Below are 23,160 nucleotides of genomic sequence, written 5' to 3'. Positions count from 1 at the left end.
GCTCCTCAGCAGAGAGCCTGAGCCCCTAATGATTTGCATAACCTGCAGGTGTTTCCAGCAAGGGGATAAGAGAGGCCTGGCAAGGAATGTGCCCAGCCTACGGCCTCAGGGAGCAGAATCAAGGCACACCTCCACCATGGCCTGGACCCCTCTCCTCCTCGGATTCCTGGCTCACTGTGCAGGTGCTGAACTCAGGCTCACACCCACCCAGACCCACAGAACTGTCACAAGGCTGGCCCTGACTCGGAGCTCAGCAGGGCACTGCCTGTGGGGGGCAGGGTGCTCAGGACCCAGCTGCGAGATGAGGGGCTGGAGGGGTGAACTCCCCCCACTGTGCTTGCTGGACTGTGTGAGCCCTGAGGGGCTGCACCTGCCAGGGAAAGAGGGTCAGGGTTCTTATTTGTTCAAAGGCTCCATCCACCAGCCTGTCCAGGGGCCCTGGGGCTGAGACTGGTGGGAAAGGTGCCCTGTGTGCCCAGAGTATCCCTGAGTCCAAATCTGGGTGAGGTGGGTGGGGGCTTCCTGAAAACGAGAACTGAGTTTGAAAGCCCACATCTCCTTTTCTCTCTGGCAGGTTCCGTGGCCTCCTATGCGCTGACTCAGCCGCCCTCAGTGTCAGTGACCCTGGGACAGACGACCAGCATCACCTGTGGGGGAGACAACATTGGAAGTACATACGTTTCCTGGCACCAGCAGAAGCCTGGCCAGGCACCCGTGACGATTATCTATACCGATAGCAACCGGCCCTCAGGGATCCCTGATCGGTTTGCCGGCTCCAACTCAGGTAACACAGCCACCCTGACCATCAGCGGGGTCCAGGCGGAGGACGAGGCCGACTATTACTGTCTTTCTAATAGTGGTAGTACTGGTACTGCTCACAGTGACACAGGCAGATGGGGAAGTGAGACACAAACCCGTTCCCCGTCTGTGTCACACTCTCCTCCAGCCCCAGGAGGCCTGTGCACAGAGCATGAGCAGGTCTGACCCAGGTCCCCACATGTGTGATCCCCAGGGGTCCCTCTCCCCTCAACCCTCCAGGCAGGCTCTGTACAGGGAGGTTCATGAGTGCATTGAAGGCTGACAGGACTTGGCTGCCCTGCTTGTCTGTCCGGGGTATGAATCCGGGTCAGAGGGCCTGGGTAGATAGAAAGACAGAGAGACTTACATTTCCATATTGTGGTCATTGGGAAATATTTTCACCCAATAACCCAAGATTTGGACCCAGAAATTCCCAGCTCAGCTGAGCTCCTGAAACCCTGGTCCCTAGCTGTGGGATTCTGAGTGGAGCAGAGCAGTGCAGGGACACTGGGGTATCCTTCATCCCCTCTTCTGAGACCTCTCACCCACCCACCCCTGCGGGAGGCCCTGATGGCTCACAGGGGAGCTCCTCACAGGGAAGCACTGTGCTTCAAAACTCTGCCTCCCCAGGTTTCTGCCCCTATTCGGAGAGGTTCAGTTGAATGATGGCCTCAGTCCAACATCCCAAGGGCCTGCCTGGGTTCAGATGTCCTGAAAGGTCCCAGCTTTAGAGTTCCCGGCAGGAAAGAGACCTCACCTGATGTCTCACTGTGGGTCCCTTCTCCTTCTGCCCGGTCTGACCTCCACAACTCCTTCCAGATTTCCTGCACATGCCCTTCTCCATCTCAGAATCTGCTTCCAGGAACCCAATGCAGGATGGCCAGCATCCCCGGGGACCTGAGGGGGCCACTGCATACCCACAAAGCTGGGGTTTCTCCCCCAGGTCATCAATGTGCTTGTCCAATCCCTAGACAGCTCAGACTGTTCCTTGTATTTTTATACAGTAGATAACGATCCAGACACACTAGGTGCTCTGGATTTTAAAAGGCAGTTGGAGAGTCACGTCCATCTTGATGCTGAATGGGAGACGATGGGGTAGTTGCCGCCACCGGCACAGTGGCCACAAGAAATGCAACCACAGGAGTGAGACACACAATGGGTCCTTCCTCACTTCTACCCCCCAAATCTGCAAGAATCTCTCTTCACTCCCAACCTACCCAGAGACATGGTCAGATAACAATTCTGTGAAACACAGGTCAGCCTGTCAACAACGACACTTAATAAGACACTACAGTTCCCCCTCGTCCACATGAAATCTAAGAAGAGCCCCACTAACCTAAACCTGCAATAAAGAGAATGCTGGCAGCCATGCTTCCACCTAATATGATAAAACTGTCCTGTGAACAATTACAAACATGGTCACCCTTTCCCCACAAGAGGATATACAATACATGTTTGTCTGCTAGTGATCTTTATTTTTCCCCCAGCTTAATTGAGATAAAATGTTAGCTACTTTTTTTTTAAAGATTTTATTTATTTATTTGACCGAGATAGACACAGCCAGTGAGAGAGGGAACACAAGCAGGGGGAGTGGGAGAGGAAGAAGCAGGTTCATAGCGGAGGAGCCTGACGTGGGGCTCGATCCCATAACCCCAGGATCACGCCCTGAGCCGAAGGCAGACGCCCAACTGCTGTGCCACCCAGGCGCCCCAAAATGTTAGCTACTGTTAACACATCTGATGTTAGATGAGAATGTTAGACAGGAGAACAAAACAGGAACATTAATATATATCCAAACATACTCATGTCAACCTAAGGAATAAACACTTGCTACTTTTATCCTGCTCATTTCTGCCACTACCCTGTGGTCCGTGTGGTGTCTATAACACCTTCCTCGCTGCTCACTCCATATTCCCCTTCCCTCAGCAAATACCTGAGCTAGTCATGATCCCTCCAGTTGGGACAACCAAACCTTCATTCGGGAAGTTGTGTCCATTATCAGACCTGCTGCACTGGACTGTGGTGAACTGATGACTCAATCACAGTCCCAGGTATCTTAGGGGATCTCCTGAATCCCTACATTCGTGCTCACCCCAGTTGTGTTGCAGACACACCCAATTGCCCTATGATAGTCATTATGAAGCACCCCAGGCAGTGCCCCCTACTTTGAATTCCTGCCAGGAGGAGTCAGAAGGAGCCATGGCACACTCCCCACAACAAGAGCAGGGCAGTCATACTCCTTCCCGCCCAAGCTGGTCAACCTCTGCCCCCAAAGGCCCCAGGATCTGAACCCAGCACACCGGAGCTCCACTCCTGGACTCGCCCCACTCTTCTCTGCTTTCCTGGGAAGCGAGCCTCTCTGGGGACTCACTGTGCCTGCTCTGAAATGGGGAAGCTTATATTGCAGTGAGAAACGCTTGTTTTCAAATTAAATGATACAAAATATTGAAGAGTTTAATCAATTCGGTGGATGCAGTGGGGTCTCAGTGAGTTAACCTTGGTGTTGGCGGCACCTGTCTGACTCTGTGGGTTCACAAGGAAAGGTTTTTAGCTACTCTGTGACCATTATGTGCAATTGTATCCACGTCTGAGTGAGCAGATTCCCAATTCACCAAACCACAGACAGGTCGTTCAAAATCCTCCCACACCGAAAACCAGGAGAGGTGACTTGTAATAAAAATAATAGTAGTAGAGATAGCAGTAATAAGAGTTAAGTAAACGTTTGCCTCCTCAACTGAACTTAGCTCCAGAAGCATCACCTGTTGCTCTGATGACCCATACACAGATGGGGATGCAGGAAGCATCGGTCCTGATTCCTAAATACGCAGGAATCTGCTGGCTGTGGGACATCACACAGGTTTGTCTGCACCCTGACCCTTTTCAGATGCACTACACTGTCCCCTGTACTCTCCCTGCTGTATGAACACAAGGGGCCTGGCCAAGGGCATTTCAACCCCGGGACAAGTACAGGAATCCCACCTGTCCTGCCTCCTGCACCATGTATGCGACCTTCTGTGCTGGGCTGGGCAGGGTGTGGGGGAAGCTGCCTGTGGGAGGCGGGAAATTCTGGTCCACACCCTTCCTCAGGTGACAGGTGCTGCAGGGTGACCTGCAGGAGGGAAGCTCAGGGTCTGAGTCCTCCTCCACCAGCAGGGGGCAGCAGAGCTGCAGCAGGAGCCACAGGACAGAGGCTGGGACTGCCCAGGGGGAGCCTCACAGGGACTCCTAGGCCTGGGGGTCAGCAGGGCTCCAGGGTTCAGTTCTCAGGAGGAAGCTGGAATGGTCACCCCTATCACCAGCAGCTGAAGGGACCTTATTCTGAGGGTCAGACCCACACTGACCCCCATGACACTGACGGGATGACACAGTGAATGCCTCACATGGGAACTGCAGCTCCCTGCACTGGGCACCAGTGTTCCGGAAGCTGACTCGTCCGAGCTGGACATGTCGGGAACACCCTGACCATTCACCTCCTGCCTCTGTTCCCACCTCCAGGCGGAGTCAGCCCTGGGCTGCAGGTTTTGCTCAGGAGTGTGTCAGAGGGTTTAGGTGGAGCCCGCAGAGGCCCTGGTGCCTGGAATGAGGGGTCCACAGCCTCCCTGTGAGACTGTCTCCAGAGTAAAATGGGGTCTCACTACCGGAAGCCACAGCTCTGCTCCCTGAGCTGTCCTTGGGTCAGTGACAGGATCCAGCTCCTGCAGGGACCCTGGCTCTGGACACCAAGCTCACCCCATATGGGAAGACCTGACCCTGGGGACCCTGACAAGACATGGAGCTTGATGGTGGTTTGTTAATTCAGGGATGGTTTCTCATGAAATTTGCATGATTGCATCTAATATTGNCGGAGCCCTCAGAGGCCCTGGTGCCTGGAATGAGGGGTCCACAGCCTCCCTGTGAGACTGTCTCCAGAGTGAAGTGGGGTCTCACTACCGGAGGCCACAGCTCTGCTCCCTGAGCTGTCCTTGGGTCAGTGACAGGATCCAGCTCCTGCAGGGACCCTGGCTCTGGACACCAAACTCACCCCATATGGGAAGACCTGACCCTGGGGACCCTGACAAGACATGGAGCTTGATGGTGGTTTGTTAATTCAGGGATGGTTTCTCATGAAATTTGCATGATTGCATCTAATATTGAGGAAAACCTAAAACAAAATTGTTGACAATGCCAATTGCTCCGATGTTGCAGATTAGGGGGAGACAAAAGCACCATGTGTGAATAGACTAGAAGTTGTGATGCATCTCCAACAGCAGGTGGTGGTTTCACAAGTGGACTCCCACAGACCAAATCATGCAAGAACATTCTAATGAGAAAGTTCCACAATCTAATTGACATGGGAAGCATGGGACCACAGTGCCTCGGGGATGCAGACGGGACATGGTGCAGGAGGAGGAGGGAATGAGGCCACAGGCCGTACTCCCTGTATCAAGTGTTGACTGTAACTCTCAGAGGGCCCAGTCCAGCTGCATAGTCAGGCTCCTGAAAGATGCAGAGGGAGTCAAGGACAGACTGCAAGCAAGGTGGTCGCAAAGGGTTGTCATGTGGTCTGATCCCCAGAAGGCGCCTGTGATCCTAGACCTTGCAGACAAAGGCTGGTGTCCGACCTCAAAGCTGGTTGGAGGGAGCTGGGGGCTCCCCTCTTCCTCCTCAGTCACATGTTCTGATCTCAATACTGGTTTATTAAGTAGGAGCCCCAGGAATGGAGGAAATTTGCATAAGTATTACCAATCACAGTCCCAAGGGGCCTGGAAGGGAATAAGAGAGGCTGGGGTGGAGCCCAGCAGTGCTGTGGGTCTCAGGAGGCAGAGCTCTGGGCACATCCACCATGGCCTGGACTCCTCTGCTGTTCCCCATCCTCGCTTTCTGCACAGGTGCCGTCCCCTGCCCAAGGTTGCCCCCACGCCCAGCCCCCACAGGATTGAGCTGGGTCTCAAGTGAACCCTGAGCTCAGACCAGTACAGACTGGGTATTGGGTCCCTGGGCTGAGCCCCTGAAATGCACACCAACCTCTCCTCTTCTGTCTTTTCAGGCTCTGTGGCCTCCAGTGGGCTGACTCAGTCTCCCTCGGTGTCAGTGTCCCTGGGACAGACGGCTACCATCACCTGCTCTGGAGAGATACTGAGTAAAGAATATACACAATGGCTCCAGCAGAAGGCAGGCCGAGCCCCTGTGACGGTCATTTATAAGGACACTGAGCGGCCCTCTGGGATCCTCGAGCGATTCTCTGGCTCCGGTTCCGGGAACACACACACCCTGACCATCAGCGGGGCCCGGGCCAAGGACGAGGCTGACTATTACTGTGAGTCAGTAGACAGCAGTGGTACTGCTCAACTGACACAGGCAGATGGGGAAGTGAGACACAAACCCGTTCCCCGTCTGTGTCACGCTCTCCTCCAGCCCCAGGAGGCCTGTGCACAGAGCATGAGCAGGTCTGACCCAGGTCCCCAGATCCAAGGTCCCCAGACCTCCCTGGCCACCCACCCTTCAGGCAGTACCTGCAGAGGGTGTATCAGGGTTGATTTGGGGCTCCAAGATTGTCACAGCCTGAGTATGTTTGGAAACAGAGGGCCTGGATGGAAGGACAAACAGAAAGAAACATCCATACACTGGTCATTGTCCCTGCATTTCCATACAGTGGTCATGGGCCACTTCTTCACTGACTAGGATCAGAGTCCAGAATTTTCCAGCTCAGTAGAGGTCCTGAAGCTATGTCAGCATGGCAGCTGGGGATTCTGAGTGGAGCAGACCAGTGCATTACCCACTGTGAACACCCCTCTTCTGGGCACACACACGCATTCATTTTGTCTGAAACCCCTGGCAGCTCACAGGGGAGTTCCTTGCTGGGAAGTGCTCTTGGTTCAGAAAATTGCTTCCCCCAGGTTTCCGACCCTTCACAGAGAGATTCCCTTGAATGATGGCCTGAGTCCATGGTCCCAAGACCCTGCCACAAGTTCAGAGGTCCTGAAAGGTCCCAGCTTTAGAGTTCCCTGCAGGAAAGAGACCTCACCTGATGTCTCACTGTGGGTCCCTTCTCCTTCTGCCCAGTCTGACCTCCCCCAACTCCTTCCAGATTTCCTGCACATGCCCTTCTCCATCTCAGAGTCTGCTTCCAGGAACCCAATCCAGGAAGGCTGGCATCCCCGACAGGGTCCTGAGGGACCTGAGGAGGCTACTGTATACACACAAAACTCTGGTTTGTCCTCCCAAACCCTATTATATGTGTCAAAATCCCCAACAGATCAGTTCATTCCTTGTGCTTTTAAACAATGAAAAAGTTGCCAACACACTAGGTGCTCTGGGTTCTGACAGACAGTTGGGGAGTTCCATCCATCCTGAGGGTGAATAAGGGACATTGGGAGAGTTGCCTCTTCCTACAGAGTGGCCAGAGACACACAACCATGGGAGTGAGACACACGATGGGTGCTGCCTCACTTCTACCCCCCACATCCTGCACAATAATCTCTCTTTACACTCACCCTACCTAGAAATATGGACAGACAACAATTCTGTGGATACAGTCAGCTTGTCAACATTGACACTTAATAAGCCACCACAGTCCACCCCTCGTCCACATGAAATCCACCCAATCCAGGCTAACCAGTCTCTAAATGAAGAGAATATTGGTAACCTTGCTTCCACCTAATATGATGAAACTATCCAATGAAAAATTTCAAACATGCTTACCCTTTCCCCGCAAGAGGTATCCAAATACACTGTTGTCTGTGGTGATAGTTGTTTTTGTCCCAGCTGATTTGTTATCTATAACTTCTACATTGAGATATAAACTTACCTATTAACACATCTGATGTTAGGCAATAATGGGATGAGACAGGAGAATAAAACAGAAGCATATGATTAATATATTTCCAAACAGATTCATGTCAATATAAGGAAGAAACACTTGTCCTTGTATCCTCCTCATGTTTTCACTACCTGTGATTAGTGTGGTGCCCATAATTACCTTCTTCACTGTCCACCCCATATTCGCCTTCCCTCAGCAAGTCACCACCAGTTGGGACGACCAAACCATCATTCTGGAAGATTTGTCCATTATCAGACCTGCTGCATTGGATTGTGGTGAGTTTATGACTGTTATCACAGTCCCTGGGAGTATCAGAGGATCTCATGAATCCATACACACACCTGATCACCCCAATTGGGTAGTAGATACCCAAGTCCCCCATGATAGTCACCATGAATCACAGCAGCCAGTGTCCCCTACTTTTCCTGGTGCCTCGCTGCAAGAAGGAGCCAGGAAAGGCCACGGCGCACTCTCAGCCAGCAGAACGGTGCAGTCAAACAGAGCACAAAATTCCAGGGATGTGAAGGGAACATTTTGCTGGTGGCTCATTGGAGATAAGAGTAAGTGCTGCCACTCCCATTTCCACCCTGATTCCTAGACCTGTGAATCCTGACCAGGGGAGAGGCAATACCACATATGTCTAACATACGATGCTGAAAGCATATACAGCATCCCAGAGGACATGACGTGAACCCCTCTGCTATTGTCATGGCCCAGCGGGCAGCAGAGATCACCTGGCTAGCCACCTGGTGATGGAGTGGGCCTGGCACCAGGGGTCCTAACATGCAGAGGGTTTAGTTACCATGACCTGAGATCTGAAGGGAAAGTTATCTCCCTTCTTAAGTATCATGTTTGATGCTAATGTACAAAATCTTCTGGCTCCTTCTTATTCTGATCCAGATCTTGCAGTAATTACCCATTTCTCTGGCACATATTTGGGACTTGGATTTCTTACACACCCCAGTGGTGCTAAAGCTCTCGAAAGTCTACAAACCCCGCTCCCTCTGAGAGCACACCCCCCCCACTTTGCTCTGAGAGCTTCCTGTCCCACCACAAGGAGTTCCTCCTTTCCCCCTCTCTCTCCAGGGGGCCGGTGCCAATTTTTTTTCCGTATCTTTTTTCCACTCCAAGGACACAGCAGTTATTCAATAACCATTACTCAACCTCATAACTTATATTAATAATTTTTATTACTTAACACATTGTTGCTAGCAACTGAAATTAAAAATATAATTTTAATTTCAAATGAGGCAGTCTTATAATTCACAAGCAAATTTTATTCTCTTATACTCAAATCATATCTTTGAGCACATGATGTCTCCCTGCCCCAGCCACACATTGGAGATACTGAGAAATGGTACCTACTCCCTGTCCAGGAGCTCATGGTCAAGGGCAGACACTTACAGCACCTCCAGGACCTTTACTAACCCCATGTGCACCTAGCAAGGGAGGCATTTTACTCAGACTCTGGTGTTCACACCTCACCAACTGTGATCTGTGGTAGGACGTTGCCCCTGTCTAAGCACGCAGGGTGTCCCTGGAGCACGAATGACGAGGGCCACTGCACTGGGGCCTGGGAGTGTCAGAGGAGATACAGCATGGAAAGTTCTGAAGGTGGGGCTGGGAGCGGACCAGCATGCAGCCTCCACCACAACACAAGGAAGGATGAGACACTTAAGAGTCCTGGATGACATTGGGGCACCTGGGTAGCGCAATGGTTAAGCAACTGCCTTTGGCTCAGGGCGTGATCCCGGTGTTACGGAATCGAGCCCCACATCAGGCTCCTTTGCTGGGAGCCTGCTTCTTCCTCTCCCACTCCCCTGCTTGTGTTCCCTCTCTCGCTGGCTGTTTTTCTCTGTCAAATTAATAAGTAAAATCTTTAAAAAAAAAAAAAAAGAGTCCTGGATGACATTAACCCTCTCCCTCCTGAGCCAGAATGGAATAGAGGAAAGACCTGGGGGCCCAGAACAATCTCAGCATTACCACTGTGACTCCGGCCACCTTCATGACAGGACCCAGGAGGATTCCGTGAGCAGAACTTAGATTCCCTGGAAAACGGACAGACTCTGCTTCTCAGTGGCCAGAATAGCCCTGGAGCTAGGCCAAGGCACAGCCTAAAACTGGAGTTGTAGCCCCAGACTATGAGACCACCAGGAGAAAGATCCCCTGGGCTGAGGGTGAGGACTCCAAGGGACACTTCTCCCCTCTCTGTGTCCCTTGGGTCTGAGCCCTTTCTTCCCTGAACCCACAAGGCCCCTCAGCAGCTGCCTCCGGGCTCTGGCTGATTTGCATAACCAGCAGGCCTGTCCAGCAAGGGGTAAGAGAGGCCTGGGAGGAACTTTGCCCAGCGTCGGGACTTGGGAGCAGAATCAGGGTGCCTCCACCATGGTCTGGACCCCCCTCCTCCTCGGCCTCCTCGCTCACTGCACAGGGGCTGGGCCCAGGTTCATCGGGACCCAGTGGGGGACAGATCTCTTCACCTTGCTGCAGGATGAGGGCCTAGAGGGCTAAAACCCCTATTGTGCTCACTGGCTGCATGTGAGCTCTAAGGGACTGCACCTGCCCGGAGAAATGGTTCACAGGCTCTATGCAGGCCCATGGGTCCCTTGGGCTGAAATCCCTGGGAAAGGACAACTCTGGGGGCCAAGAGAACCCCTGGAGCTCAGTCCAGGCCAGAAAGGCAGAGTCGCCTCAGCTAGAAACCCACCTCTCATGTCCTCTCTTGCAGGTTCCACAGCCACTTACGAGCTGATTCAGCCCATCTCAGTGTCGGTGAACCTGGAACAGACCGCTAGGATCACGTGTGGGGGAGACAACATCGGAAATAAATATTCTCACTGGTACAGCAGAAGCCTGGCCTGGACCCAGTGCTGATTATCTATTGTGATAGCAACCAGCCTTCAGGGATCCCTGACCAGTTCTCAGGCACCAACTTGGGGAACACAGCCACCCTGACCATCAGCGGGGCCCGGGCCGAGGACGAGGTCGACTATTACTGTGCCATCTACCACGGCAGTGGGAGCAGTCTTCAATCACTTACAGTGACACAGACAGATGGGGAAGTGAAACACAAACCCTCCTACCCTGGCCTGACACTCTCACCAGCCGTCTGAGCAACCGTAGGCCTGGGGGCCAGGCATCCTCTCTGGTCCCGGCTCCAACCCTCCAGGGTTGGGAGACTCCAGCAGGTTCTTTGCCCTCTTAGCGCCTCTGTTTACCCTGCTGAGAAATGGCAGGTGGGGGTCTGTTTTGAGTCACAGAAGCTGTCGTCAGCGTCCTGTGGGTCCAGAGGTCCCCCTACCAGCTGAGCCCTGGGACTTCCTTGTACCCTCTCAAGGCTTAGCTCCTCACTCACTTCTCTCAGGCATGATTGGAGGAGTCAAGATACTAGAGGAAAGGGCACAGCTCTGAGCTGTCCCCCAAGTCATGGAGGTCCTTCTGCTTGTTAGTTTACACGATCACACTGCATTAGACAAGACCTTTATGCATTAGACAAGAGCCTCCTTGGGGGAGGGTGGCAGGGCCTGTAGCCGAGCCCTGGGCACCAGGGCCCACCCACCCTCCAAAAGAACCAGAGTTATGCTCCCTGCTGCTTTGTAAGTAAACATGTAAATTTTTCACCAGAAGTTTGTAAAACGTTCTCAATGCTCTTCTATATAGAGAGAATGGAAGTGAATATCATCACAATTGGATGCCCACTGTTTTTAAAAATTCTTCTCTTAACATTTGGAAATTTTCCATCTTTCTTCCCTCATCTTGAACTTTGCTTTCCCTCCACACCCCTCATTGAATTTGATCTGCTCATACGTTTTTATACCCGAGTCTTTTATTCATGATCCTGCTGTACATCTCTGTCCTAAAAATATGCATGAAGTTTACATTTTAAAATTTAGTTTCAGGGGCGCCTGGGTGGCACAGCGGTTGGGCGGCTGCCTTCGGCTCAGGGCGTGATCCCGGCGTTGTGGGATCGAGCCCCACATCAGGCTCTTCCGCTGGGAGCCTGCTTCTTCCTCTCACTCCCCCTGCCTGTGTTCCCTCTCCCACAGGCTGTCTCTCTTTCCATCAAATAAATAAATAAAATCTTAAAAAAAAATAAATTTTAGGGGCGCCTGGGTGGCACAGCGGTTGAGCGTCTGCCTTCGGCTCAGGGCGTGATCCCGGCGTTACGGGATCGAGCCCCACATCAGGCTCCTCCCACTGTGAGCCTGCTTCTTCCTCTCCCACTCCCCCTGCTTGTGTTCCCTCTCTCGCTGGCTGTCTCTCTGTCGCATAAATAAATAAAATCTTTTAAAAAAATTTAGTTTCACAGCCTGTGACCTTGAGCATTACATTATTTTCTGCCACACTGAGTGGGCATCTTAATTATTCATAACAGTATGTGATCGAAACAACATAGACATATTAAAATTTACATAGATAATCATTAAATAGTGTTGATTTGTGGATCCATTGATGAATGCGGTGTCCTGGCAGAATGAAGCAGGGTCCTGCCTCTGTTCTCTTCTGGCTTTCATTTTTGTATGAAACTCAAAGAAATCTTGACCTCATAAACAGAAGTTTTGTAATAGAATTTCGCTCACAGATCTGAGCTTCTTCCTACTTATGTGCCAAAAATCATTAGTGGTTGATGGTCAAAATTATTTTTTTCAGTGATCTATCAGCTGACAGCTCTGTTTCATATCCTTTTAATTTTGCTAAAAGCAAAGAATTGGAAACCACCTGCCTTTGAGAGGATTTGAACTGGCAGACAGTTTGATGCACCACCAGGCCCTTTCTGGAATGAAAGCCTTATTGCGCCATCTGCTGGGAAAGGCACCCACAGACAGCCCTGCCCTCATCTGTCAGCTCCCTTGATGAAGAGAGCCACCAGGAGCCGAGCCATGGTCCCGCCCTGGGCAGCTGGCCTCTGAAAGCTGATCAATGTGAGGGTCTGAAGACCCAGGCTCTCAGCCCATTTAGGGAAGCTGAGAAGGACCATCCCAACAGCAAAGCTCCTTATAGCCGATTCCTCCCTCTGCCCACCCTGCTTCCCACCCATCCCTGGCACATAGGTTGGTCCCAAACACGCTCCCTGTAAACCTCCTGCAGTCTGGCATCATCCCAGAATCAGCTTTGTGGGGATGGGGTGAGAAACCACCTGCACGGGGTGTCACCAAGCCATTTGTCATTGTCCACCTTCCCAGGTTCGTATCAGGAATATGCACCAAGGAACTTGACCAGAAGTTACTAAGAGACCCTTTGTGTGTGATAGAATTTAAGAGATTGGGGGAAAAAAACTGAAATATCTGTGATCACTGTGCATCTTTGCAAATACAATAATTTTTTGAGAAACATGCCTTCATCTTCTCCTGTGCTTCAGGTATATTTTTTCTCCAAAACTCAGTGCTGCCCATTTGAACCATTCAATGCAGGGAGAAGTCCCACTGTGTAATCTAATTGGCAAAGCCAGTCCTCACTGTCAAAGATACTATTCAGATGTGCTTCTGTTAGTAACTGGCTGGCTCTATTTGTCAACACAAGTAAACATCTGGGTGGGTATTTGGGGGAATATTATAAAATCACTGAAAATCAAAGGATGTGTCTGGAGAGATGGTCAAGCAATAAAATGACGTTGATATTATGTGCTTATCTATTTCATAATAACTTTTTATAAACAAGGTAGGTCGCTAGGCTATTTGTCAATTTAATTTGCAACATACAATGCAATAGCTACTATGTTACGCCACGAAGAGTTATAAATTAATGTGAAGGAGTGTGGGCTTTGGGGAATAATGAAGTCAGAATCAGATATAAATCATGTTAGTATTGGTGGCCATCTGGATGGAGCGCTTTCTATGAATGTAATAAAGGAGATTGTACCACCCTCTAAGGACGTGAGTTGTCCGGATGCAGACCTGCCAGGATGATTGTTGCTGATGGAACAGCAGAAAAAGCTGTGGCTGCTACAAAGCCACCACCTGCCATGCAGGTCCTCACGATGTTCCCAGGTATCAATCAGACTTTGGAAAGGGCCTGGAAACCAGGGCTCCACTGTACAAATACCAACCCACCTGGTCAGATGAGGTTGGAACCTCGGGCGCTGGCCATGCCCACTCCAGAACCCCGCCCCTCGCTTAACCCCCACACCCTCAACAGGTTTGCAGGAGTTCCAGACACAGCCAGGACTAGTGTGAGCCAAGAAAGATACCATCGTTGCGTGTGAAATTTAGGGGAGGACCCCAAAACTCAGTAATCAAGATAAATAATATCTAATGCAATATTTTTTGAAATCACAATGGATGCAGAAAAATTCCATGATGACTAGAACATCAAAACTGTAAGTCAGGTCAGGATCCCACCCTACACTGGGTTCACTCACCTCCCCCCCACCGGACCACCCGCGGCCCAGGTGGTGGTTCCAGGGATGAGGCGGGCGCCAGGGAAGATGCAGAACCAGAGTCCAGCCTCTGCATCCTCCCACCTCCCCGCACCGCAGCAGCCTTTCCCTGGCCTCCCGCCAACCCCTCCAGAGCACCAGCCCTTTCTGGGGTTTAGCCTCCTTCTACTGCTAGTCTCTGCTGCCCCCTATTGGACCGCCCTCTTGGGGCTGCACCCCAGGCGGCTGGATTGGGAGCCTTAGAGGTTAAAGCACTGAATTGTTCGGAAGCACCCCCACCCGTCAGTTCCAGGCAGGTCCCACCTCCTATGCGAGAAAAGGCTGGTCCTCCCAGGTCTCTGACTGGTACTGGTTAAGTCCCAGAACACAGTCTTTACGCCAAATTGCTGTGTGTCTTGGGAAAGACTCCCTCTGTGTGCTTCAGTTTCTTCCTCAGCTAGAAGGTCCCCACCAGCGTGGTGAGTCTGACAACTACGGAAGGAATAGAATTCCCTTTCCATTTGCTGGAGGAGAGCTGGGGCGGGGGGCTGCAGTACCAGGATCACCAGAGGAGTGGGGGTCTTCAGGGCTCCTGGGGACCCCTCAGAGGGGGGCTCAGAAGCTGCAGAGCCAGACCCTGACTCTGAGGATTCTGAGAGATTCCAGAACCTTTGTCATATCCCCCAGACCGATACTTTGTGACACACACACACACACACACACACACACACACACACACACACGGCACAACAGTGAGATGAAAAGGCCCAGCCAGCTTGAGTTTGGGGTGGAGAAGAGCAAGGAGCTGAGGACATATGGATGCAGGCAGTCTCTGAGGTCTGTGGAATAGAGCGTGGGCAGGAGACCGATCAGCAGGAGGCAGGGGGCACCCTCTGACGTGGGAAGCAGGGCTGAAGTGACTGGACAGGGGAACACCCCTTCCAGTCCATGAGAGAAGGGCTGGGGCAGGGCACAGAGGAGCCAGAGACCCTCAGCAGGGGGCCCACCGAGACAGCTGCACCTGGACTCCTCTGGCCCAGCCTGAATCCAGCCCTTGGTACATCTCGATCCAGGGAGGAGGTGAGGAGCAGGCCTGAGTGGGCCAGAGCTGCAGCTGCACCAGCTGGGAAGACCTAGCCCACCCCAAGGGTCCCCAGGAAATAGCCCAGGCCCAGATTTCTGACCGCAGCCACCTCAAGAGGATGTGGTCTGTGACGGTGGCTGCCCAGAGGCTGTGGCAGGTGCAGGAGTGGGAAAGGAGGCACAGCTGGGATGCTGCCTTTAGGGAGAGCCCCTTCTTCTTCCCAAGACCTGGGGCTGTCCCCCGCAGAACCACAGCTTCTGGGTCTTAGGTAGCAGGTGAGTGTCACACCCACACAGGGATGCTGAGAGGGAACAGCTTCAGCCTGGACCCCTGAGGCCCATCCTGCCCCAGCCCGTATGGTGCCAAGAACCCAAGGTCAGAGGCAGGCATGGGCTTCATCCCATGGAAAGGACAATCTTCACCAAATGTAGCAGGAAAGTTAAGGAGTGCCTGACTCAAAACATGGGCCAGACAACTGTTAAAGGGACCTCCTTAGGAAAGTCACTCTGGCAGGCCCTGGAAGGCCTCTTTTGGACCTGCTGACACAAATGAGAAGCCCTGTGTCGCTGCAAACCCAGACTTGAGCAGGTGTGTGAAAGACCTTGCAGCAGAAAAGGTAACTGGAAGGCAAGAGGCAAGGCGCTGGGTAACAGGAGGGATCCTGCCACCTGCGCTATACTGAGCATTGTGACTTCACCTGGCCCAGAGAGTGGGGTCGTCATCAACAAAGCATGTTCTGGAGCTGTGCCAGGGCCAGGCCTCTGCATAGAATCTGCTTGAACATCAACTTCCTTATCCTCAAATGCACAAGACAATCTCAGCCCAGCCGGCAGCCAGCCCCATTGCCCGCCTCAGTCTCATGTATTATATTCCTGGGCTTTTCAATGGACCCCAACTCAAAGCACCTGTGCAGCCCATCCCTCCTGCACCCCTGCCCAACAGAACCCAAACCTCGGCTCCCTTGCAGGCAAAGCATGAGCCTTCCAGGTGGACAGAGGGCTGCAATGCAGGGGACAAGCTCACTCTTGATTCTTGCTCACCCTGCAGCCCACTCCCAGAACGACCTTGGCCCCTGCATTCATTTTCCCTGGACTTTAGTTTTTTCACCTGTAAAGCGGGCACACGTGCCCCCCAGGACATGCCAACAGTTGTTCTAAAGCCCAAAGTCCGAGGGGCAATCAGTCAACACCTGCCACAGACAGGGCTTAGCACTCACATGATCTCATTCATCTTCATGACCGCCCTGCTGCAGAGGAACTGTGTCCATTTTACAGATGAGGAAACTGAGGCCCAGAAGTGACCTAGGTCTGGAAGGTTTCAAGAATCACTCCCTGCAGGGCCCTTGCCTGGCTGAGAAGCTGAGATGACCACAGGGGAAACAGCCAGTCTTGGCCAAACCCACCAAGGAAGTGGAGTGTACAGCGACCCGACCTGAGGGACTGGTCAGAAGAGAAGCCCTAGTTCCAGCCCCACCCCAAGGAATCAGGCCTTGGTGATTCCTGATTCAGTGGGCACTCAGCTGCTCCCTGTGGCCCCTTCAAGCCCCAGGGAGATGCTCCACAGATCTGGGACACCCTTGGGGAATAGGAAAATAAAGCAGGTCAGGTATGCCCCACCCAGGACCCCAGGGGCAGGGACTGTGGGCGGACTTCAGTGGGAGGAGGTGGAGCTCAGGGCAGTTGGCAGATGTCACTCTGAGGGAGATCCCCAGGGGTAACAGCCACGGGCCCTGGAGAGGGCTGGGCACTGGGTGCAGGGACCAGAGAAGGCCTGGGCAGAAGACAGGGCCATGTGGGCCAGGCTCACTGGGACAGCTGCTGCCAGCAAGAGGGACTGGGAGCCCCCCCCCCAGGAAGTTCAAGCCAAGCTTCCACCCTGAGGGCAAATGAGCCCCAGACAGGCTAAGTGCACTGTGAGGCCCCTGGGGGGATAGAGCCTCGCCCCCAGGCTGCGCTGGCCCCTACTGCTGCTAAGCCTGGATACAAGCACCCATGGCCCGCTGTCCCCAGTGCAGCACCACCGAGCAGAGCCCTAGCAGGAAGGAGCCTGTCCAGCTTTCGAAGCCTATGAGACAGGTAAGGAGCCAAAAGAGCCATGGTGGGAGTATGTGGAGCTCCCTGAGGTGGAAGCCAGGAGTGGGCATCCAAGGAGGAGAGCAGCAGTGAGGGGAAGAAGGAGGTGAAGGAAGAAGCAGCCAGAGAGAAGGGGCCTGGGCAGACGCTGGCTGTATTTAAAGTGTTGATATTTGTCCTATGTAGATTTTTTTGCTTTGATTTTTAGCTTCTAATATTGTATGAAAATATGATTTATCTTGATGACTGAATTTTTGGCACCCCTTAAATTTTGCACTAGCGCCACCCTTGCCTCACCCTTGTCCTCTGGTGGGGCAGAAACAGGGACGCAGGAACAGGATGTGCCCACAGGGGCAGTTTCAGGGGCAGACGTCTCTCTCTGTAGCCCCACAAGTCAGATCCTGCTGTTCCCATCTTGCAGTAGAAGATAGAGGTCCAGAGAGGTAAGTTGACCTCCCCAAGGTCCTACAACACACAGGCACGGTCTCAGGACTGTAAGAAGTCTGAGGCCTGAACGCTGTGATCCCATCAGCGTGTCCTGTGTTGAAACAAAATGGTGCAACAGAAGAGGTGGTCTGCAAGGCAGTTAGAGAGGGGAGCAAGGGCTTGGCTGAGTCTCCCCCAAAGATGTCCACTCTGCAACTTATTCATAAATAGTTACAGGGGCCAGGCCTGGGGACCCAAAGAGGACGGGCCTGAACCAAGGGGGTCATGTTCAGGCACCGGGACAGATCAAACTGATCTGACAGATGCGGGGACAATGACGCATGAGGCGGGCACTCCAGGCAACGGGAGCCGCCTGGGCTGAGAGGAGAAAAGTGCGCAGGCGCGCAGGCGCCCCAGGGAGCTCCCTGACCGGAGTCTGGAGAAAGCGTGCGTGCCGCACTGTGCTGTGCGTTGTGTTTTACGCGCTGCGTCCTTGATCTTGGGATCCAGAGGAGTTGTTGAGTGATTTAAGTAGCAGATTGTCAGGGTCGGATTCGTGTTTGGAAAACCATTTTCGGATAGGAGACTGGTGTGAGGCCAGATTAGAGCATCAAGGACTGGTAACAGCCAAAGCTTGTGCCTTGGGGATGGGGAGGAAGGACCAAGTACCAAGATCTATAAAACTAGCAAGTACCAGAGTTTGACCAGGGAGGAATAGGCACTCTCATGGACTATCTATAGAAGTCTAAAATGTGTAACCATTTTAATAATATGCAGCAAGTCATTTTTAAAAAGTATATTTATTTAAATTGTGCAATACCACTTCTAGGAATTCAAGGGGGGAGGATAATCAAAGATGTAACCAAAGGATTACAAACAAGAATGGCTAGCTCAACATTATTAATGGTGGGAGAAAACTGGAGATAATTTAAATATCCCGCAGAAAGGGTGTGACCAAATACAGTATGGGACACCCATCATAAGGAATCTTAACAAGCCTCCAAAACTGGGTCTGAAATTAGGTTTTTAAAGTATGTGTGCTATTTCAAAAGCCTGTCCAAAAATATAGAAAAATATCAATGGTGTGTCTCTGGCTGATGGGACTTCACCTCATGTAAACTTTTGCCTTCTAATTTTCTATACATTTGAAAATGTTTACAGGAAGATATATTTGGTTTTTATCCTCTAAAATAATTTTTAATATAAGAGTAACATGTACTTATTGTAAAATTTAAAAAAAGATTAAGCAACGACACATATTAAAGAAAAAAAATCCAATGTTTCTGCTTACCATCCCCACACATCTTACCCTAAAACCCATTCTCCAGAGACGACCACTATCAGGTTGGTCTATATGCTTCCAATCCTTCTCCCATGTGTGTATGTCCCTGAAAACACACACACACACACACACACACACACACACACATCTAGTTGGTTTGGGGGGTTTTACTTTTCAAATAATAGAATCATACTCTGCATATTATCCTATAACCAGCTTCTTAAACAGTCTGTTACTGACATTTTCTATATCAACCTGTATGGATCTCCCATGTTCTTATAATGGCTTTGTAAGAATTCAAAATTTGGATGAACCAGACTGTATGTAATCATTCCCTTATTAATGGACATTAGGTGGTTTCCATTTATAAAGATTAATTACAAGTGATGCCGCCATGAAAAACCCACATATGTGTGCATGTGTTATATATACGTGTCCTTAAAGTGCATGAACCCAAAGTATGTACTTTGGATTAATGGCTAAAACTGGACTTGCTGGACCAGAGAGAATGTGCTTTTGGAATGTTCTTATATGGTACCCAAATGTCCTTCTGAAAGTCTGTCCCAGCTTATATTCACTGCAGTGAATGATGGTGCCCTTTCCTCTACATCCTTGCAATACTATGATACTGTTGATCTTTTTTTTTATTTGTTCATACCTGATGAGTATTAATGACGATATGTTTGTTGTTTAATCATTTATTTGATCACTAGTGAGCATTTTTTCCCTTCATATTTTTTGACTGATTTTATTTCTCCTGTGAATTTACCAGTATAATTTTGCCTATTTTTCCATTCGGTTTCTTATATTTTCTTATGGATCAATGGAAACTCTTCATATATTTGGATATTAATCCACGGTTAAATGAATATGTTCTAAATATTATTTAGTGGTATTCCTTTTCCTTTAATGACTATGGAATAAGATTTGACATTGTCATTGGTAGATGTGTCTTCAGGTCACTTGAGTCAGTAAGATAGCCCAAATCACCCTACTTTAACTTAAAAGGGAGTGGGTATGGGGGCTGAGACTCTCCCATGTGGATATGAAGCCACAGCCTCCCAGAGCCCTTCAATCTGCTTCCTGCTCCTGCAAAGTGCTTCTGGCATCAGGACCTTCAGGTGGTCCAGCTTGGACTTGGCACCCAGGTCAAGTGGACCTTCTTGGGTAGCATTGACTACCTGGATGTTCAATGACTTCATCCATCTGATGGGAAGGGGGCATCATGGCAGTATTTCTTCTGTCTTCCTTCTCCTGTGAGGGCAGGGCAGCACGTGCCCACGAGGGGAGTGCCTTCGTCTGCTCTTTATTCTCCCCATGGCACCTTTCATATCTAGGGAAAAGAAGAAATGTAAACGCTTCCCTATTGTTGACCACTTTATACAATGATGGTCTGCTCCCTCCATCTTCCCATGCTGAGTCATCACTGTGTGGTGACCGGGTAAACTCTGGGATCGAATGGATCAGGGAAGGGGATCACACCAGGGTTGTCCTCTATGCATGATGGCAGTGTGGCTGCACATAGGGACATCAGTCCAGTGGGAGCCTCTTCAGGTGGCTCCTCGGGACACGCACATGACCCCAGGAGATCTCTAAGCTCCTGCTTGCTGACTGACAACATACTCTAGCTCAGGCTTTACTTAGGACAGTCCCTAACTAGGACATTCCCAGGAAGATAAAGCTGAGCCCTCGCCCTCTGGAGTGATGGTTGGGAACATAGGAAGTCTCCAATGGCCCATAAACCCAGACCAACTTGCTTTTCCCTGAAAAGGAAGGTTTGGAAGGGAGGGGACACCCTCCGCCCACACCTCATGGAATCACCAAGGAATTGGGATTGTTTGAAAATGCAGAGAAGGGATGTGTTCTTCATTTCCATGGAACCTAACTTACAATGACACACAGGCCCTCCACCAACTCATTCCAAATCCCGGGAGATAGAGCAGATCAGACACCAACTTCCTTTGGAAGAATTGCTTCCAAGGATCCTGTTGCAGAACACATGGGGTCATTGGTGTGTCATCTGCTAGAGGTGGAGGACGTGTGCCCCCCCAATCCCCACCGCTGAGCACACACCAGCCCGGAGCATTGCCCCCACTTCCTCCATCACAGCTGCAGGTGGGGGGCTAGTGGGTGGGGCAGGGCCTCCGAGGGACAGGTTTTTGTACAAGCCTGTATCACAGTGTTGGGTGTTCGGCGGAGGGACCCAGCTGACCGTCCTAGGTGAGTCTCATCTTCTCCCTCCTTCCCTGCTCTCCCAGAGGTTTGGGCAATTTTCTGCTGTGCTTTTTTCTCTTGGTGTCTTGTCTCAGCCTTGGTCATGCTTTCACCCAGGATCCCAGCCTCTGGGACCCTGACCTCCTCCCCTCCCTGTGCAAACTTTCCTGCTTCCTTCTTTGGTCACCACCAGCCCCTCACCTACGACCTGAGAGGCAGGCAATGGTTGGGATGACCCAAAAACTCCTCTATCTGTCTGCCAGGGTCATGTTTGGTCCTAGATGTGCTCTGTTCTGTCCTCTCCTGTCTGGCCTCCTATCGTTCCACCCTTATCTCTGGGAGGCACTAGAGTCCCTGTCAGAAAGGGAAGAGGGAACAGGGAACATTAGGGAGATGACCATGTGGCACATTTAGAGAGATCCAGCACCATCAGGTCCAAGGCTGAGGCTACACAGGTCAGAGGTTCTAAGAATGTCCCCAGAGCTAGGGGACGCAGGATCAATGGCCAGGAATGTTACAGCTATTGAGGGCCTCACTAGGCCTCCTAGGGCTACAGTGCAGAGCGCTTAGCTGGAGTGAGGATTCAGGGAAACCTACAAGGGGGAGGATGGGGCAGGGAAGAGGAGGTGCGAAAGAAAGTATCCTGCAATGGCAGGATGTGAAAATGAGGTAGACTCCTGAGTCTCTGAAAGATGTACATTCTGCACCCAAGAAAGTCAGAATCTATGACATGAAGGCTCTAGTGAAGTGACCAATTTGGAGGAGATGGAGGGTGAGGCTTCAAAAAGACTTTGGAATGACAGAGACATTAGGACAGACAGACAGACTCTGTACGATCACCAAAGCTCCCACCCCATCCAGACAAGCCAGGAGAGACAGATCCAGGTAAAAACAGACCCCTGGGAGCAAAGACCCTAACACACTGAGCTCAGAAGTGTCAGCCCAAAAATATCCTCAGGATTAGTCAGGAAGCAAAAGTGCTCATATCATCAACTGGGTGACAGAGAGACAGAAATAGGGCCTAAGACAGACACTGTCAGAAAGACAGAGGAGGTAGGAACAGAAGTGAGTCGGACAACGGTGTGGGACAAAATCTTCCAGGAGAATCCCAGGCTGTTTGATGGCAGGTGTCCAAGTCAAAGTTCCCAGTAAGGGTGGGCGGTTATTTGAGGATAATGTAACCCACACTCCCTGACATATACCTGCACACATGCAGTTACCAATGGGGACACTGACTGGATGCTCAGAAAATTGTAATCCACATATAGAGAAAAAGGGAACCCATGGTGGAAGACATCCTATCCTTCTGACCTGCATCCTGCCTCCGATTCACAGGTCAGCCCAAGTCCGCACCCTCGGTCACGCTCTTCCCGCCCTCGTCTGAGGAACTGGGCGCCAACAAGGCCACCCTGGTGTGCCTCGTCAGTGACTTCTACCCCGGCGCCGTGACGGTGGCCTGGAAGGCAGACGGCAGCACCATCACCCAGGGTGGAGACCACCAAGCCCTCCAAACAGAGCAACAACAAGTACGCGGCCAGCAGCTACCTGAGCCTGTCGCCTGACAAGTGGAAATCTCACAGCAGCTTCAGCTGCCTGGTCACGCACGAGGGGAGCACCGTGGAGAAGAAGGTGGCCCCCGCAGAGTGCTCCTAGGTCCCCGACACCCTCCCCCACACACGGGGGCCTGGAGCCACAGGACCTCCAGGAGGGTTTGCCCTCCCACCAGGGTCATCCCAGCCCTTCTCCCTGCACCCAGTCAAGACTCAATAAAACGTCCTTTCTTCAATCAGAAACCATGCTCTCTCCTCATTGCGTTTCAAACCCTTTGTGTCCCCGAGCTCAACCACACTTAGGGGTGAAGATGAGTCTTTTGTGTTTGGGGGAAAGGAGTCTGCAGGAGGCATCCTTGTGGTTTGTGGATGGGTAGTTTTCCTCTACCTAGAGGGGCCAGAGAACATCGCAGAACAGCAAATACCAGCAGCATAAGCGACATGGAAGGCCCTCCACCGTGGTTCTGTGTTTTCTTTTCTTCTGTGGACCATGCCCCCAGTGAGTCAGAGCTGTCCTCACAGACCTTGCTCCCCATGTTTTGGGAAGGATTTCTGAGTGCCTCCCTGAGCCTGGGCTCTC

General features: G+C 51.5%; 1 protein-coding gene and 1 gene segment (V, D, J or C); both read left to right on the top strand.

Moving 5' to 3' along the window:
- LOC105235174 (immunoglobulin lambda-1 light chain-like) overlaps positions 1–23,160 on the top strand; it is a 45,390-nt gene that overhangs the window by 20,373 nt on the left and 1,857 nt on the right. For 4 of the 7 annotated variants that reach the window (XM_034642028.1, XM_034642027.1, XM_034642025.1 and 1 more), the window contains one exon: positions 20,999–21,036. In XM_034642028.1, coding sequence (XP_034497919.1) covers positions 20,999–21,036 — 38 coding nt within the window. Of the gene's footprint in view, positions 1–2,824; positions 2,833–6,492; positions 6,500–20,998; positions 21,037–23,160 lie in introns of all 7 variants that reach the window. The other 3 variants (XM_034642026.1, XM_034642024.1, XM_034642029.1) reach the window with 3 other exon arrangements.
- On the top strand, positions 37–22,823 carry LOC109488360. The segment is given in 3 exon segments: positions 37–182; positions 575–784; positions 22,366–22,823. Coding segments are annotated over 3 exon segments (574 nt in total).

Source organism: Ailuropoda melanoleuca, chromosome 14, assembly GCF_002007445.2.
Source record: "Ailuropoda melanoleuca isolate Jingjing chromosome 14, ASM200744v2, whole genome shotgun sequence".
NCBI lineage: Eukaryota > Metazoa > Chordata > Mammalia > Carnivora > Ursidae > Ailuropoda > Ailuropoda melanoleuca.
This window is presented reverse-complemented; position numbering and strand designations above follow the sequence as displayed.